General features: G+C 38.9%; 2 protein-coding genes and 1 non-coding gene across 3 annotated transcripts; all 3 read right to left on the bottom strand.

Moving 5' to 3' along the window:
- Window positions 1-730: 730 nt before the first annotated feature.
- On the bottom strand, window positions 731-831 carry LOC112465325. The gene has a single exon (XR_003042006.1). It is a non-coding gene; the product is annotated as a U6 spliceosomal RNA (small nuclear RNA).
- Window positions 832-8,427: 7,596 nt separating this feature from the next.
- Window positions 8,428-9,153, bottom strand: LOC112465324. Its single transcript, XM_025032833.1, has one exon. The coding sequence runs from the start codon at window positions 9,151-9,153 to the stop codon at window positions 8,428-8,430; it is 726 nt and encodes a 241-aa protein (XP_024888601.1).
- Window positions 9,154-14,228: 5,075 nt separating this feature from the next.
- Window positions 14,229-15,572, bottom strand: LOC112465323. Its single transcript, XM_025032832.1, has 4 exons — window positions 15,003-15,572; window positions 14,713-14,857; window positions 14,445-14,530; window positions 14,229-14,378 (listed from the first exon to the last, which is right to left on the bottom strand). Exons 1-4 carry the CDS (start codon window positions 15,570-15,572, stop codon window positions 14,229-14,231), a joined length of 951 nt encoding a protein of 316 aa, XP_024888600.1.
- Between the last annotated feature and the right edge of the window lie 3,389 nt (window positions 15,573-18,961).

The following is an 18,961-nucleotide window of genomic DNA, read 5'->3' as shown; positions in this document are numbered from 1 at the left end:
CGGACGAATTTTTAAAAATCAACCGCATTAATTTTTAAAAATTTGTCTTCCATATTGGATTTGCCATTTTAAATTTTGAAAATCTGATTTCAGATTCCTAATCAGCGACCCCGAAAACTCCCGAGTAACAAGTTTCAAGCGAATCCGGTTGATTTTTACAAATTCGTCCGCCATATTGGATCCGCCATTTTGAATTTTAAAAATCTGATTTCAGATTCGTAATCAGTGACCCCGAAAACCATATACTCAATGCGTTTTGTAGATATTTGGCTATTCCCTTAATTATGAGACTGAAAGGGTTAAATAATTTTGGTCAATTCTGACAGCTACGAGTACGTAACAGGATACATTGGCGCGCTTCACTTTTTTAAAATTACGTGATTGTAGCCACAGCGCATGCGCAAGTGGCCAAAGCGCATGCTCGTATCGCTGCATTTCGTCGATATATCAGATTTTCTAACCCAAATAGTCGTCAACTTTAACGATTAATATCTCGCTTCGCGAGGCAGACCGCCGCGTTTATCAGTCAGATTCTTTCATTTCGTGCAAAAACGCGCCGATTGAACATAATTTTATCTATATTTGCGTTCAGGCCCGTATTCTAAATAAATACTGGAACGGCTTAAGGTCTCTCTTCTAAGAGGTAAAATATTAAAATGGCCAGACGGATTCGAACCTGAGTCTTCGCGGTTTCGAGGGCATTTATGCCACTAGACCACACTGCCCTCACAAAAATGTGAAACGCTTCACGATTTTGCGTGTCATCCTTGTGTAAAGGTTACACTAATCTTCTCTATCGTTCCAATTTTATAGTATATATGTAGGGGAGACCGGGGCAAAGTCGTCACTATTTTTTCGGTGCCGATTTTTAACAACAAAACAAATAATTTTAGTAAAATGTGGTATACCGTTGTAAAGAGTGAATCCCTACAAAATTTATAAGGGCATTTTTGGTCTACGTCGCTTTGTTCAACCGGTATAGAGTAAAAACGACAACGGTGCAAAAATTAAAATGTCAAAATTGCCGAGGCGGAGTCGTCACTCCATTCTTGGACTGGATTTTAAATGAAAATTCATAATTCCGATCATGAAAAATGATAGAATATATTTTATTAATTATTTTTTAATAAAAAAAATGGAAACATTAATTAAAAACACGATGGCGGAAAATAATTACAAGAAAAGCGCACGCACCCTACGCACTTATGTACCCTACGCTCGCATGAAATGCACTGTTTTTCATCAGCTCTGTTCTCTGTTATCTCTGAGCACATGCAGCACATATTATCCAAGTCCTCGTCGGAATCCGACCACTGCTGCTTTTTTGACTTTGATTTTCGCCCGAAGCCTCCATGATATCGTACGGCCACGGCATCCAAGTATGCTATTTCATCATTATTCTTCTTTAGCCAGTTGTTCAACGTAGTTCTCGAGACTCTAAACTGTTTTGCGGCTACTTTTTGTCTTAATTTTATCTTTCGTCTTAATTTTGTCTTATTTTGTCTTATTTTGTCTTAATTTTATCTTTTTTCACCGCAAGAACTGCCTTTCTGAGATGCTTCTTGTCGACGGGAGTCGTTTTGGATGGTACGTGCGTACCATTTTCTTGCAATTGAGAAATACAATGACGCATTTGAAACGAAAAATAGAGTGAAACCACCGGGATAAAGTCGTCATGACCCTCGCATACTGGACGTGCACTCCGCCCCGGTGGCTTGGGCCCCGGACATAGATTTTAAGTTTGATCGCTCATGAAATATTAGAAATCAACGAAAATAAAAAAACTTTACTGGATTCGTGTTCAGCATGCATTACTCTTTAGAATCACTTATCTCGAGATTCGGAGAGAAAATAATATTTAAAATATTAAAAATTTTCGACGCGCAAAAAATTTCACTTTTAACCTTCGAAAACACGTTTGCCTTAATCACAACATGGCATATAATCTTACTAAACTCCGTTGGTCATATGGGCACAATAAGTAGCGTTTACAATATTAATGGCAAGTTCACACAACATGCAGATTTCGAGATAATTGTAGTGACGACTCCGCCCCGGTGACGACTTTGCCCCGGTCTCCCCTACTGCCAAAGCAAGTACTTAATAACATTGAAATCTGACTATTGGTTTTCACTAATTTTACCAAACATGAAAAATATGCCATTTTTACGTACTATATTCTTAACAGACATTATTGCTATTTGAGACAATTTTTTTATCCTTGTTAATAAGAAATTAATATATAAATAAAACATTTTAATTATTTGTATTATTTTATTGACGGTTAGTGATTTATTATACATTTTTCCCTATGAATCACTGATTTTTCATCTTAAAATTCATTTAAAATAACTTTAAAACCTGACATGATGGAGCAATTTGGGTAATTATGCATATTAAGATCCCACTCGCCACTGACCTTGACCTTGACATATGTTGTCAAGGTCATGACCCTGAGTAACCTTGACCTTGAAAAAAGTGACGGTCACGATCCGTTCAAAAGTTACGAAGCATTAAAGTTTTTGCTTTGCAAAATTAGTTGTATATTGCCACAAATATTCACACAGATGATCGACGTCATCTTGTAAATGACTAATATATATGTGGAAATAGTACATGTACGAACAAAGGAAAATCTTTTAAAGCAGTAAATAAAAATTTTAAAGAAGTGGAACACCAACGCATGCACTTTGAAGACACACTATGTGTTTAGTTTAATAATAGTGGAGCCGCTTGCAGGGGAGCGGAACCTACAGCCTCCACGCATATACTTTCCACGCGAAACGAGTTGTCACATGGGTTCGTGGCGTGCTTTACGAGCACGTTTAAGTAGAGGTGGTATTAAACAAGATAAGTTAGTCGATCATTTGTGTAAATATTTGCGGCGATATACAACTAATTTTGTAAAGCAAAAACTTTAATGCTTCGTAAATTTTGAACAGATCGTGACCGCCACTTTTTCCAAAGTCAAGTTTACTCAGGGTCATGTTTTTTTTTATAACGGGGGGAAATCCACACGGATACCCCCTTCCCCGGGGTGAGGAAGACGGTTATGTGGGACTTTAACCCACTGAAAACCCCCTCGAATGTCCCTCACGGCGCTTTTTGGGGAGGCCCCGGGAATCACAAACATACCTTCCGTGAGCCTCCCCACCAGCAAGTGGGGTCTTAATATGCATAATTACCGCAATTTGGACAGTGGTATTGTTTTTGTGACCGAAAATTTATAAGAAACATCTACTCTGATTAAAGTTATTTAACAACAATTTTTTGTCGGTCTGTTATTGCAAAAATCATAAAACAGCAAAAAATTTTCTATTCAGTTTTATTCACTGTATCTATCCACTGAGAAGGGTTACGCTTATTATCAAATACCTTGTTTATTATAGAAATAAAATATTTAATGTATTGTGTATAATAAAAATCGAATACATTTATTAGATGCTAAGTATTGTTTACTCATGCTTTTCTACTTTTTTAATATTTATTAAGCAACTAATGTATAATATCCATTTATGTTTTTAATTAGAGCTTTGGAATTAGCAAGAAAATATAAAAGGCAACTTGAGGAAGTTCTAAATACAAGAACAAAATATTTGCAGACCATCGATAAAAATGAAACCAATCATAGTTTTCTTGTATTTATGGCAAATATTTCGTCATCACAAATAAATCAAGTAAGATAATTCTTAACAAAATATTTAATGATTTCCTACTCTCACAAAGTGTTTTGGTAATTATACAGAAAAATGTCAACCTCATGTATGACCTTGACCTTTTTTTTGTTAACGGGGGGGAAATCCGCACGGATACCCCCTCCCTCAGGGCGGGGAGGGCATTTATGTGGGACTCCAACCCACTAAAACCCACCCAGATGTTCCTCACGGCGTTTTGTGAGGAGGCCCCAGGAACTTGAGATATCTACCATGGGCCATGTCACGCCTTGCCCTTTTGGCAAAACCCCACAGTTAAGCTAACTTGTGGCGGATGGGTGACATTATCTCCATCCGCCACCCCTCCGGGGGTGCTACCGTGGCAGCCGCGGGCGAACGGTGGTCCCCGACCGTTCGCCCGCCCCTCGGGCGGGGAGGAGAGAAGGTAGCCATCACCGAGGTGACGGGTTCCTCCCCCCCCGCGGCCTTGCTCAGAGAGTAGGTGGGGGTCAAGGCTCGTGAGTTCCGACCCCCGACCTCCGCGCGCCGAGGAGGGCACTTGTGGCGAGTAGCCCCCCAGCAAACGCAAAAGGATTAAAAGATATTAAAATTTTTTAATACCTTTGAATCCCTTTTTTTGGCGGAATTAGATGAAATTAGATGGGATTCGAAATGAGATGGTCCAATCCCATGGAATCCAAAAAAGAAAAATTTCAATTCCATCCAATCCTATGAAATCCGTAAAGGTTATGGAATTGCATGGCATTAGATGGTTTAGGAAACATCTCGCGCCTCCGTTGGGCGACTAAGCGCCGTTGTTTGTCGGTGAGCTTTTGTGTATGCCTAAGGGCATTACACGCACTACTGCCGACGGGCAATTAGCCCGAAAATAAGATTTGTAAGATCCGTCAGGCCCCGTAGGGGATCCCTTTACATAGCGGTCGAGACGAAACTTTGAACTCGAGAAGATGCCCCGACGATGCGACGCCTAGCGGCGTCGACGCGAACTGCCGGTAATGCAGATACCGCGCGGGCGTGTACTATTGGTGGCGCGTACCGCCACAGAGTTCAACACGGACACTTTTCAATCCTTATCCTGGCATTCAATGGTATTTATTTTATTGTCAGAATAGACGGAATTCAATGGAATTCAATACAGAAATTTTTAATTCCTAGTTTGGTATTCAATGGTATTCATTTCGTTAACGGAATCAATGGTATTCAATGGAATTTATCACGAAACTTTCCAATCCCTAACCTGGCATTCAGTGGTATAATATTTTTGTGTCGGAATTGGATGGGATTCAAAAAAGACAAATTTTTTCCAAAATAAGGAATTCCATGATATTGAAACTATTTCAATCCCTTTTTTGGACAGAATGGAATTCGGAAAGTCCTTAATTGAATTCCTGGCAATCCCGTTTTAATTTTTTTCAATCTTTTTTCGTTTGCTGGGCCTTGTATATATATATATATATTTACTATATACACATATAGTGTAGAAGTTGTGGATTCTTTAGATTACGGTATAATGCGTATGCGCTACTATTGTCTCTGTCACTCGCACAGAACATCCTTCGATTGCAGCAATCCTAGCGGCCTCAAGCTGAACAACTTTTGGCTTCGTTAAGCGAGCCATCCCCCACCATACGAGTTGAGAGACCTGTATGTAAGACCGTGGGCGAGACGAATAAGAAAGCGTTTTACTCGTGAGAAAATTTGGGCAAACTATTTTAAAGCTATGATTGAAATACGATATGGTCGAGGTCATATATGAGGTTGCCCTCTTTCTTTATAATTACCAGTGTTTATATTCCAGGAAAGTAATAAAAAAAAATTGATATACTAAATGCTATTCAATAATATAATAAATCAATATTAAACAAATACACCCAAAACACCAAAATACAACACTATCAAAATATAGTGTAAAGAACACAATAATAATATATATTTTTGGTATGCTTTGTTGTAGGAAAAAAGAGAGGAAGAGAAGAGAGATTAAGAGGGAAAAAGGGGGATAACGTTTTGGGATATCAAGATGAAGTGGAAGTAAAGATAAGCATCAAGTCATTCAAACTGTTAAAAAGATAAGGAAACGGAGGTTGGCTGGAATAGATAGGACATAAAAAAAATATGTATATGTTGTGCACAATGAATTCTTCTCTAGAAGAAATTGAGACGAGCGAGATGGAGAATTGTGCCTGACCTTCCTTTTCTGTTGCTATACTTTTTGAGAACAATTGAATACTATTGACCAATTAAAAGTTTGCTAAACAGAGACACAAATGGACCCAAAGCAATCCGTCTTTTTCTTCTTGTTACCAAGATGGGAGTTTACATTCCAGTATAGTATATAGTTCACTGAATGTGCATAATTAGATTAGGTTAGTATGTCTATTAAATAGCAATTCTTGTATAACTCTATAAAGAATAATAAAGTCTGTCTATCATAAGTACTCTTTAGTTAATTTATTCTGTAAAAACTCTCCGAGTGGCAACCACCCCGACAAAAAAAGATTTGTAACACTATTTGACGAAATTCGGATAAAATTGGAAATGCTGCCATTATGTCTCAATGTAACAATATAGTAGAAATTTAGACTTTTGTGCAAATATTGATAAATATTTGCATAATTTATTTGTAAATAGTATTTCAGCAAGACAGCAGTGTTATGAGGAATTATCTTAGCAAAATATTTGCAAAATTTTTGAAAAAAATTGCGAAATAATTAAGAAATAGATTTAAGTTTTATTCTGTGTTTACTGAATCGCCGATAATGTAGCGTTCTTTCTCATATGTAAAATATGATGAACTGTGGTATATATGTATGTAACTGTTATATATCGGTGTTTGCTGAAGTATACTGGAGTGATTTTGCTTCTAAATATTGAAATATGCGTGCAAAAACTTAAAATTGACTTGCTCAATTTTTGTGCAAATATTATTCAAAAACTTCATGTCGGCAAGAACGCTACGTTATGAGGAACCATCTTCGCGCAATAATTGTGAAATTCCTCTCAATTGAGTGATGCAATTATTGTACAATATTAGCGCAATTTTCCTATCGGGGCAGAGACATTGGTGACCGGGTCATTCTAAGAAGCGTTTATTTTTCGGAAGCAGCCAGATTCGAAATAAAATAAATAAAATAAAATACTTAACAATTTATTGTTGACAAAACAACTATGTTTTCAAGTAGAAAGATAAATAAATTTTCGATAATTTTTGGAGATTTTTTTCTAGCAATTAAGAGGAGAAAATACAAGGAAGATACATGGAAGACAATGACCCTGATTGCCACTCCAAAAGAAGTGGAAATATATGGCCACTCAGAAGATTAATAATATTACTTATATTTTTTATGTAGTTTTTATTTATTTAATGATAATATCTTTAAAAACACAATGCAGTATTATAAGAAAATGAAAATCTATACGTTGTTAATAGATATTTCTTTATTACTTTCTAGGAATAACAGTAACTTTTACTTTGTTATATTTTTAATTTCTAATTTTTATAATATTATATTTTATCCTTTTGTTGCAATAAAAATGTAACATGTCTTTCTTGAAACATGCACTGGCTTACCACAAGTGCAGGATTTAAGAAGAAATCTAGAGCACCCTCGCGAGGATGCTACCGGTTCCACAGAGGTTAATACCAACCCCTTACCCTTTACCTTTTTTTTTAAAGAGAGGGTTAAAAATTTAATTTTACTTAAAACTTAATTCATACTCAGTTTATCATGATTCGGATTTTGATACAGGTCCGGGATTGATCAACAACTCCCTGTGGCCTGTTTAGGTATGAAAAAGGGTGAAAACAGTTTTCCAGGAAAAGAAGGGAAAGGAGTGATGGGCGGTGGTTGGTGGGATATGTTACTAATTGTATGGATTTCAAAGACTAAATTTATTGTGATGTCGAGAATATGTATTTAAGTATTGAATTTGGCAGAATAAAAGGTGCCTGTAACGTAATGTACAATAATGTTGATACAAATATTACAGATCATATATAAACGCTTTAACAAAAAAAATAATATACATTCCGTATTGCACTGCCTACATCATACCTTTTATTCGAAATTATATAATTGAATCCTGCTTTACTTTCATTTGCAGTAGCTTACAATGCTTTTTACAGTCGCTTACAACTCTTTTTTGCGCACGTTTTGCACGCGGCTCGCACGGCTCGCAGTAATGTAGAGAGCATGAAATAAATATAACTATGAAAGTCGTCTAGATAAATTCGAACTGTAATTGGTCATAAGTCTGATCACCAGTAAAACAATTACAACTCAACACACTCCTCCTTAATTATTTTACTTCGCAGCTGTTCCAAAATTCTGCGAGACAGTGGTTTTGTCAGTATATCAACAAGTTGATCGGAACTTTTGACATATTTTAGTTCTACTGTCTTTCCAATGTGTTCCTGAATGAATTTTCTCGGAATATCGATTTGTTTCTTGCCTTTCGTTATTTTTCCTTCATGTGTATTTTGTAACATGTGGATAGCAGATTTATTGTCTACACATAATGTTGTTGGTTTATCTATAGAAATGCAAGTTCACTTCCGATACGTCGTATCCAGCAAATGTCATCAATTGATGATACGGCAGCTCGATATTCAGCTTCGGCAGTTGATGTGGCTACAAGACGTTGTTTTTGAGCATACCAGATAACAGGGCCGCCTCGAATTATAAGAACTCTACTGGTTGAGTGTCCTGTGAGTGTATTTTCTCCATAGTCGGAATCTGTATATGCAACGAGTTTAGTATCCCCATTGAAAAATATTCCATTGTGAACAGTCTCCTTTCTTCTTCGATGGTACTACAGCCCAGGGCGGGCCATGGCCTCCCGAATTTTGGACCTCCAGACGTCCCGATCCGCGGCCTTTCTTCCAGTTGTTCACTTGCAGCAGTGCCTTCGCATCCGCGGTCACACCGTCCTCCCATCTGTTCCTCGGCCTTCCCCTCGGGCGTCCTCCCAAAAATCTCGTCTCCAGCACTCTCCTCGGCATCCTCCCCGCATCCAGTCGTTGCACATGCCCGGCCCATCTGAGCCTCATGAGGCCTATATATGTGGATAGTTTGGGTGCCCCATATAACCGGTACAGCTCGTGGTTATATCTGATTCTCCACATGCCATCCTCCTGTGTCGGGCCGTAGATTCTTCTCAGGACTTTCCTTTCGAAGGCATCCAAAACGCTTGCACTCCTCTGCGTGACCGCCCAGGTTTCGCAACCATACGTAGCCACACTACGTATTAGCGTCTTGTAGAGCAGGGTTTTTGTATCTCTGCGTACGTCTCTCAATTTCATTATTGGAATTAAGGAGAAGTACGCCCTGTTTGCCGCCTTGACTCTTGCCTGGACCTCTCTGGCTTCGTTATTGTCTGAGGTGATTATTGAGCCTAGGTATTTGAACTCCTCTACATTTTCAAATGTATAGCTTCCAAAGTTGCCTCTATGCCTTGACCCGCCTCCCTTTCTTGACATAATCATACCATAATAAATACCATAATCATCATCTTGGTCTTGTCCTCATTCACCTGTAGCCCAATTCTTCTTGCTGCCTCCTCCAATCTTCTGAAGGTTTCATGAAGTTCCGACACGGATCTTACGAGGCAATCTATATCGTCCGCGTAGGCCGCCAACTGCTTGGATCTGTAGCAAAGCTCACCGTTGATGTCTACCTCCATTTTCCGCACAACTCCTTCTAATGCCAGATTGAAAAGCATGGGAGCCAGCCCGTCTCCTTGTTTCAGTCCTCTGTCAAAGGCAAATTCCGTCCCCAGTTTTCCCTGAATTCTGACAGCGCAACGTGATGAATTCATGGTTACTTTTGTTAGCCTGACTAGCTTTGGTGGAATTCCTAGGTCCAGCATCGTGGTGTATAGTTTTTCTCTGTCTATGCTATTATAGGCTTGTCTGAAATCAACAAAGACTTGGTATACGTCGATGTTGTACTCCCAGCACTTCTTCAGGGTTTGTCTTACTGTGTGAAGTTGATCTATTGTTGATCTGTTGTTTCGGAAACCTGCTTGATATTCTCCCAGGGCCCGTTCTGCGTATGGTTCCGGACGGTTTTTGATGATCGAAGTAAGAATCTTATATGCAGTATTTAGCAGAGAGATTCCCCGATAATTTTTACAGTCTAAGTTGTCCCCCTTCTTATGGATAGGGCAGATTATCCCTTCCTCCCACTCTTTGGGGATGGCTTCCTCGTCCCAAGCTTTCTGGATTATCTTGTGTATGGCCCTCAGGGCTGGCAGTCCACCGTGCTTGAAAAGTTCGGCTGGTAGATTGTCTTTTCCGGGTGCTTTGTTATTTTTTAAGAATCTTATTACTTTAGATATCTCTTCTAAGGTAGGTGGGTTATCCTCCAGCTATGCCACTGAGTTGTTATTCCACATGCGGGGGTCCGACTGGTGTTCCCTGTTCTGGGTCGAGTCCTTATTCAGTAGTTGTTGGAAGAACTCTTTCCATCTTTTGGCCACTGGTTCCCTTCCCACCACCACTGTTCCTCTTGAGTCTCTGCATATGTTGGGGGCCGGTTTAAATCCTCTTCGGAAGAAGTTCAGCTCCCGAAAGGCTCCCCTTGGGTTTTGTTCATGGAAATTCTTTTGCATTTGCAGTACTCGGTCATTGGTGGATTCACGCCTTTTCCTTCTGCAGATCTTTTTCGCTTCACTTTTTGCTGTTTTATAATCCTTTTCTCTCTGTCTCGTGGGTCGGGACAGGTATTGTGTTCTGAGGTCATTCCTTCTTTCTATAGCCTCTCTGCATTCTTCGTCGTACCAATCGTTTCTCTTTCTCATGTTCCGGTATCCAATCGTTTCTTCCGCGGTCTGTTTTATTATACTTTTCAGAGTTTCCCAGCTGTCCTCCAACGACAGTTCGTCCTGCATAGCTCCTGTTAGCCTTTCCCCCAGTCTTTCCTCCAGTCTTGACTGGTAGATTCCATTTGTTCCTTCTTTCTTCAATCTATCCACATTGAACTTTTGGCATCTAGTGTGTGCTTTTGTTTGCCTACTCGACATACGGCACCGGAACTTAACTCCTACCAGGAAATGGTCCGACTCCACATTTGCCTTTCTGTGCGTTCTTACTTGGAGTACGCTGGATGCTCCTCTTTTCTCTATTAGTACGTGGTCAATCTGGTTGCACATTGAGCCGTCCGGCGAGTTCCATGTTCTTTTATGTATGTTTTTCCTAGGGAAGTATGTTGAACTGACTACCATATTCCTGCTAGTCGCAAAATCTATCACCCGGAGGCCGTTATTATTTGACTCTGCGTGTAGGCTCTCCTTCCCTATGATCGGGCGGTATATTGTTTATCTTCCGATTTTAGGATTCAAGTCTCCCAGCATCATTTTAATGTCATTAGATGGTGTTGTATCATATACTTGTTCCAGTATACTATATAGAATATAGAATACTATATAGAATGAGTCTTTGGTGGAGTCTTCCTTTTCCTTAGTTTCCGCGTGCACATTGATCAGACTAAGATTAAAGAATTTGGTTTTTATTCTGATAGTACATACTCTGTCACTGACCGGTCGAAACTCCATTATATTGTCTCGCAGGTCCTTGTGTACCACAAAACCCACTCCGAGGAAGTGTTTCTGGCCTCCACTGTGGAAAAAATCATAATCTCCTATTCTCATAGTGCTGTTTCCTTTCCATCTTGTTTCTTGGATTGCTAGGATCTGGATTCCACATTTTGTGATCTCCTCTACCAGGCTTTTAGCCGCTGCTGTCTCCCTTGTATGAACAAGGTCCTTACATTCCACGTTCCCATTTTCAATTCCATATTACGTAGCCCGAGTCGTCGCCGTTGTGACCGTCCCATTCGAAGCCCAGTTTCTGGTTTCTTAACAAGTTGGTTTTACGGGGCAGGTTGTTAGCCTAGCGCCCAACCCCCAACCTGGGGGGCCAGGGACTCTTCTGTTGGGGTTACCATACCTTAGCCGAGTTGTACTGGTTTTAGGGCGCCGGCAGCTCGCCCTTCGCCCTCTCCTGTTAGCGTTACCCGGGGAGCACCGCTCGGAGGTAGAAGTAGGGCTTGATAGGGATGTGTGCACTTTCAGTGATTTATTGCTACGGATCTCTCGACAATATGCGCAGCCACTGAGCACCCCTTAGCCATTTGCCTCCCAAACAGTCTCCTTTAGATATTGAAAAATTCGTTTAATCATCTTCCAGTGACTTATCATCGGTTTACTGCAAAATCGACTTAGACAGTTAACGGCAAAACTGATGTCAGGTCGAGATATAGTGGTTAGATATAATAGACTTCCTATGGTTTCACGATAGGGTTCAGACTTTTCAAGCGGTTTGTCATTTACACGATTTTCTTCAGCTCACTATTCCAGGTTCCATTGGAGTGGATGCGGGATTTAACAAATCGAATTTGAAACGCTGAAGGATTTTCTCCGTGTATTTTGACTGACTAACAAAAATTCCATTTGGACTGTTCTGTATTTGCATGCTAAGGTATGATAGTTTGTCATCTCGTGCAATGTCAAAAGTGATTTCAAACTTTCGCTTTAGTTTATTTAAGACTTCAATCATGTCATCCTCGTATGTTGCAGCAACAAGTCCATCATTGACGAATACGGCGAGTATTATGCTTCTGTTTCTGTCTTTGTTGTAGTAAACACAGGGATCATCATCTGTGTTATCAAATCCAAGTGACTGCAGAAACTCGGAAAATTTATTGTTCCAGTTTTTTGAAGCTTGCTTCAGGCTGTAAAGACTTTTCTTTAGCTTACAGATACGACCAATACCATCATTAAAGCCTTTCGGTTGATGCATAAAAATATCTTCTTTTAGATTTCCATATAGGAATGCCGTCTTAAGGTAGTTCTTTCATGAGAATAAGTATTAGATAAATATATAAATTTAATATATGTTAAATATACAGTAATAAGGTTGTACGCAAAAATCAGGTGAGGTTAGCACAACTTTACAAGAAATAATTCATTCTAAATGTGCGTTCGTGGAGCGTGATATTGTTATTCTATCCTTGTTTACATCTAATGAACGAGAAAGATAGAATGATGCAAATCGCCACGGCCGAGATTTTCAACGAATAATACATGTACTTAGCGATTAGATGAATACATTATTAATGTCTTAAAATATTCCCTGAAGTTTTCGGATTTCGTACGTACCTTGAAAATAAGGGCTTAGCACAAGTTTTGCTCTGATATATGAGGTTAAATAAGTAGTGGATCGAATCGCATATTGCTTTACTCGTACCGTCATGGTGGCGATGTAAATTTGGCAACGCTGTATGTTAGACCCGGGACTAGACATTTCGGCGCTCAAGGCGAAAGAAAAAAATGCGCCCCTTAATAACAAATAAATATTTTTATGGCATGTAAAATGTAATAAAAAATTATATTAATTAGTGATATTGCATTATGTAAGTAATTAACTGTTTTTCAGATACATGTTAGTCCGAAATTCTGCGAAAATTGTAAAAAGGATTGTTTTGCAAACTCTTTTCTTTTTTATTTGTTTTATTTTATCTGTGGTAACTTCTATTTTTTCTACCTATATATATTATTTTCTCCCTTTGCCATACATGGAGTGAAAAATTTGAGACTCAAAGAAAGATAGAATTCAGTGGAGTAATGAATAATGCAGCACACGTATACCGAGCATATGAATAAAAAATACTCAAATATTGTTAAATTGTTATACATACAATATTTATTCAAACTTATATTATGATAAATTATACACTTTAACTTTAATTAATGTTTGAAGTTTGAGCTCTGTTCGAGCTGTTGCACAATCGCTATAAGTACTTGATTTTTTTTCGTTACTTGAGGCTTGGCCTCTAACATCTTCGCAAAGCAACATTCAAATCTCCTCCGGTCCAAAATCCGCGAATGTCTTTTCAAGTATTTCCAATGTGATGCCGGCTTTTGCCATTTTGGTTTTCATGCCAGCCGAGATGTCTTTCAAACTTTCGAGAGTGACTTTGTTGTGTGCATGGACGACAGTATTATTCTCTGCACGCAAGATTTCACCGGTCGTTTTTATCATTTCCCTTATCATATCGTCGGTAATTTTGCTACTGCAAACTAATCTTTTTAGAATTGAGACGTCGGTAACAGCATTATGAGCTCCTGCTATGGACTCAGACCCCAAGAAATCTTCTGCGAGGGCTGTTTGGGTATAACTTTTCTTTTCTTTCTTCCGATTCTGAAGTAAATTGCGAAAGAGATGCAACGTATCTGCGAAACCCATTACGACAAACTGAAATTTTTCAAGAAGTCCGAACTTCTTCATGTGTCGCAATATCAACGGTGCATCGAATCTAATACAAATCATATGATAACCGATGAAATATTCGACCATTATCAGACGCATTTTGACTTTAATAATGTGCGATATACACGTTTCCTTGACCTAAAATTCTATTTAAAAAATAGCGTTTTACTGTTAGTGCATGAATAAAATTAATTCTCTGAAATTCACCTAAATCCGTTGTGAGCTGTGAGAATTATACTTATCCCGATACTCCGTAAATAAGCAATGAAGTTTTTAAATGCCATTTAAGGTGGCGTTGTGTCAACTTGTTGGTTATTCAAAAACATTTCACCCCCATGGACTTGAAGCCCAGTGACTTCTGCGGCCCTGGAAGACATGTCTCCCGCTGGAACGATATATACATTAAATATTTCCTTCTCGTGCACAGCTGCTATCTGAAAGTGTAGGAAAACCTGAGTCAAGTATTTCGCTTCCTAGCTATCACAACAATAGTGACAGACCTGGCATATTTCTGCGGACTTCGACAGTCCGGTTGTTTCCAAGTCAAAAATCACTATCCTCGCACCTTGGTGGTCGGAAGTATCAGCTGAAAGTAAATATTTTTCGCATTTATATTGGGGATGACCGTTCATGACAACCAGCGTCTATAAGAGTAAGTGCAGAGGATACCTTGGTAAGGATTCTCATCAATGAATCCAGACACACTGTTCAATCTGTTGTCGGTATTGTACGTAATTACTTCGCGACGCTATACGGATCCCATTTTACTTGATCGATTTTTCTTATGAAACAGTCTTCTTCGTTTTGCTTCGACGGTCCGTAAATTCTCGATTTTTTGTTTTCTGACACTTTCTTTTGATTCGCGGAATTTTACCGTGGCTTTGCTCGGCGACAGATTCAGCTCTTTATAAACCTTGAATATAGCAGTAAATAAGATTAGAGTTGGAAATCGGCTGAACGGATGAGAAATCGATTAGATACAGGCAAGTTGTGTACTAAAGTAATCACCTGTTCAATGTAGGTCACTCCAATATTTTTCGGCAAACTGATGCAGCTACTCGAAAATTGAGGGACTCTGATGCTGCGTAGTATTTTGATTTTGGAGCCTTGCTGGCAACTGAACTGTTAAAGGATTCGTTGCCTTGGCTAGAACCGCACGGTGCCAATTTGTCAGAATTATTTGCGAATCTCGTGAAGACAGAAGTAAGTGCAGATTTTAGCTGTGGATCTGATAAAGGCTTTCCATGAGGAAGGCCTTTGGGCTGATACTCTTCACCTATGCTAGAATAGCGACACCACTCGCCACAACGCTCATGATTACCAAAAGCGTGAGACACGACGTTTCTCAATGCACACTTTACTGCTTCAGGATTGCCTTCATTCTTTTTTATCGCGCAAGTAAAGCATCGTAAAAAATACTCGATGATTTTAGTTGGCAGCTTCAAACCATACAACGAATTAATCATCGCCTTGGATGCGTGGTTTAGATCAGACCACTTATCTATTTGTGTGGTAGATTCGCGCCGCACTGCCGCAATAGTTGATGAGTCGTCGTCGCCAATCAATACGTTAACGCAAACGTTTTCGTCCTTCAGATGCTGGTTATAAATGATCAACTCCACAGCCATGTTAGGCTCCATAGACTTTGCGCTACCTTCATAGTTTTTACGACAGTCATGATTGTCGGAGGAGTGCCCCCGTGCGCACAATGCACATGCCTTGCATCGAACTGCGTACCCGAGGATTTGCTTCGACCGATGCCCGATGAGACTGCCTTGATCTAAATATCGACGCAAATTACGAAATAGCTATAAAGAATTTGAAGTCTCGTGGTTACATAAATTCAAACCAGAGAGGCTGTTATAAGCTCGACCAGTTCCGCGCTTCTGCCACCCTGCGTCGTATGATGCGACTATCTTGACGCTCTCCTCTTGATTCACCTCTGCCATCGTGATACTGTTTTCTTCATCATTAGATCGTTCGGGATTGCTGAAAATACAACCCAATGTCTGACTATGTGTAATCTGATAACAAATTGAACTTTTCTTTAATTCTATTTTTATTGAGTGGAAAAAAATCACTTTGATAGCTCTGCCTCAGGAGTAATGCTTGCAGCTACTGTTAGGGATTTTTCCACCTTGATAGCTTTTCGACAACTATTTTGAGCTACCCTTTCGATAGCTGGACCGACAATTCTCTCATAACGTTTTAGTGTGGAAGTTGAAAAAGTTGGTATATCTAGAGCAGAAAGTATTATGTTCAGTTGCGATTCTCCAACGCCACTGTCTATCATTGCTGCAATGCATTACAAGGAAGAAATTAAATGACGTAAGCTTTAAAATATAGCAAAGAACAAAACGCTATGCATTTACGCATTTTATAATAAATCAACATACCTGTTGCCGCTTTGTAGTTCACATGGTATAATCTCTCATTTGGTAGGTGTTTATTTGTATGGATTGTGTACTTTTTTATCGCACTTTACACATTTCACATCAAGTGTGCTTGCCAGACTAAATTTCTGCTCACTTTCGACGTAACGAAGTGATAGAGGAATGTCACAAGCTGTGCACCAAAGATTGAGAGCAAGAGTTTTCAGTTCTACAATACGGCGACCATAGATTTCAAATTTATCGCGCACGTCAGAGACAGCTGGGAGGACAGCTTTTTTTTTTGACGCAAGCACATTGTTGAATATGGCGCTCTAGCGCCTTGAAGCGCCTCTATGTTCGCACAGACACGCCACGCATGCTAGGGAAAATTAAAGTTCCGTTGCGTGAGCGCTTACTGCGTTTCACTATATACTCTCACTATCTATGTACTCTACCTGTCTTGTCGTTCGTTCGTTACGTTGCAGTGTGTATAAAGTTTCTTTTCGTTGCATTACCTTTTCCAAAAAGACACACTGCCTATTGTATTCAAGTCTTATAATTACACGTATCTTAACCACAATACCTGGCGTAAGTCATTACATAACCCTGCGCAACACACATTTTGTCTCCAACGATATTTGGATTTCGAAACGAAGCATCCTTTCTTACGCCCGTGTACAACATGAATAGTATAACTATACCGTTTCATTACTCATGGAATGGAGACGTGATAACAAATTTGTAGGTTACAAGAGACGTGATAACAAATTTGTAGGTTACAAGAAACTAGCTACTGCGGTGTTGCCAAAAGTATCTGTACGTTAATTGGATAAAAAAATCGAGTCCAACAGTACTACTATTGTGATATTTTTTTAATTAGTAAATAATAATTAAATACGATTAAATCGTGCGTGTAAAATCATATTTTATATTATTATAATTATTGGAATGTTGCAATGTTTGTTTTCAATTACCTCATGACGGACTGTTACTTGACTAGGTGCGTAGGTGAAAGGACTACCTTCACGTCAAAAGTCATCAATTTCATCTTGTTAGAGGCTGCGAGACTGAAGATCAATCAAATAGACACATGATGAGCAACAGGGCTAAAAGTTCCGGAATAGTCTATTCCCTCTTTCTGTTCGAAACCTCTGGCGACAAATCTGGCTTTAAAACGACCATCCTGTTTTCGTCGTAAGATCCAGCGACAGGATAAAGGTTGCACCTGCTTAGAGGGTTTTACTAAGTCCCATGTTTTTATTTTGATCAGAGAGCTGAGTTTTTCAGACATAGCATTACGCCAGTTTTCATGTTTTAGGGCATCTGAGACAGAAATATTCTCCACTTCTCCTATCCCAGCAAACACAGATATATAACGATTATATTGCCAGTATATAACGAAATGTAACACGCAATATAACACGATCGTCACAGTTATGCAGACGTTAGTTGTAATTTCGCATACATGGATTATTGCAGTTACATAATATAAATAAAGCGATGTTATATAACATTTATACAGCAGTAATATAATTTAAAGCATTATTGTAATATAACTGCAGTGTAACCATTCTCTTACATCTTATTGTATATATTAATTAATTTATAATTTGCCTTTTATACATACTAATTCCAGAAAAGGTTTTTAAATTAATTCTAAGCGAAAACAAACTGTTTTATTTGCTTTTGCTTGAAATTAATTTAAAAACCTTTTCTAGAATTAGTATGTGCAAAAGACATACATGTTTTTGCGTAGGAAAGGGACAAATATAAATATATTAATATTGAATAATCATTTTATTAGATATATTTTGCACTCCAAACATGTAGAGAATATATATTATATATTCTACATACAGGGTGTATCATTTTAAGTGATTCAACTGAATATTTCTTAAAGTAAAAGAGATAGGAAAAATTGTTTCAGACAATAGTTTTATGATTTCGAGAGAGGCAGAAGTTGGCCACATTAGATTAATTGTAGGTGGCGCCACTTTTTAGACTTCTGCATGGCGGCCATTTTTTCAATTGGCAGTCGATTTTTTTTCTATTAAATGTTGTAGCTGGCATTGAGACGAATACAACGGTTTTTCATTTTTTGAAATAGGATCATTTTTCACTGAGTTACAGTGTTCCAAAGTTTACAATTTAAGTATAAAGCTTCCACCCCCATGCAGTGTACGTATTTTGCGACTCCAAACCGCCCTCTTTCTCTCTCTCTCTCTCTCTGTGTGCGTGTGCGTGTGCGTGTGCGTGTGCGGGTGCGGGTGCGGGTGCGGGTGCGGGTGCGGGTGCGGGTGCGGGTGCGTGTGCGTGTGCGTGTGCGTGTGCGTGTGCGTGTGCGTGTGTGTGTGTGTGTGTGTGTACGTGTGTGCGTGCGACGGCTATCAGGCTTAGAATCGCTCATTATTAAATTTATCCATTTAATAAATTTTCGAATACACTACCATTCTGTTGTAAACATAAACGGAGCCGTTTCTGAAAAATTGTAATGGTAGACAACAAAACTTGCCGAGGAATATTATTGCAGGCTCTTTTTATTTTGTTTTTCATATCTTTTCGAGTTGTCGGAACTTCTTTGTACACTACATTTTTCAAATAACCCCACAAGTAAAAATCTGGTGAAGTTAAATCTGGAGAACGTG

This window comes from Temnothorax curvispinosus, unplaced genomic scaffold, assembly GCF_003070985.1.
Source record: "Temnothorax curvispinosus isolate PA1 unplaced genomic scaffold, ASM307098v1 QBEX01015094.1, whole genome shotgun sequence".
NCBI classification, from domain to species: Eukaryota; Metazoa; Arthropoda; class Insecta; order Hymenoptera; family Formicidae; genus Temnothorax; species Temnothorax curvispinosus.
This window is presented reverse-complemented; position numbering and strand designations above follow the sequence as displayed.

Excerpts from the sequence above, each read along its gene's own strand:
- LOC112465324 (XM_025032833.1), bottom strand. The coding sequence starts at position 9,153 with ATGTCAAGAAAGGGAGGCGGGTCAAGGCATAGAGGCAACTTTGGAAGC.
- LOC112465323 (XM_025032832.1), bottom strand. The coding sequence starts at position 15,572 with ATGGCTGTGGAGTTGATCATTTATAACCAGCATCTGAAGGACGAAAAC. Across the intron at positions 14,531-14,712 it reads TCATAAGAAAAATCGATCAA|CTGATACTTCCGACCACCAA; the intron begins GTAAAATGGGAT and ends ATTTACTTTCAG. Across the intron at positions 14,379-14,444 it reads AGTCCGCAGAAATATGCCAG|ATAGCAGCTGTGCACGAGAA; the intron begins GTCTGTCACTAT and ends CTACACTTTCAG.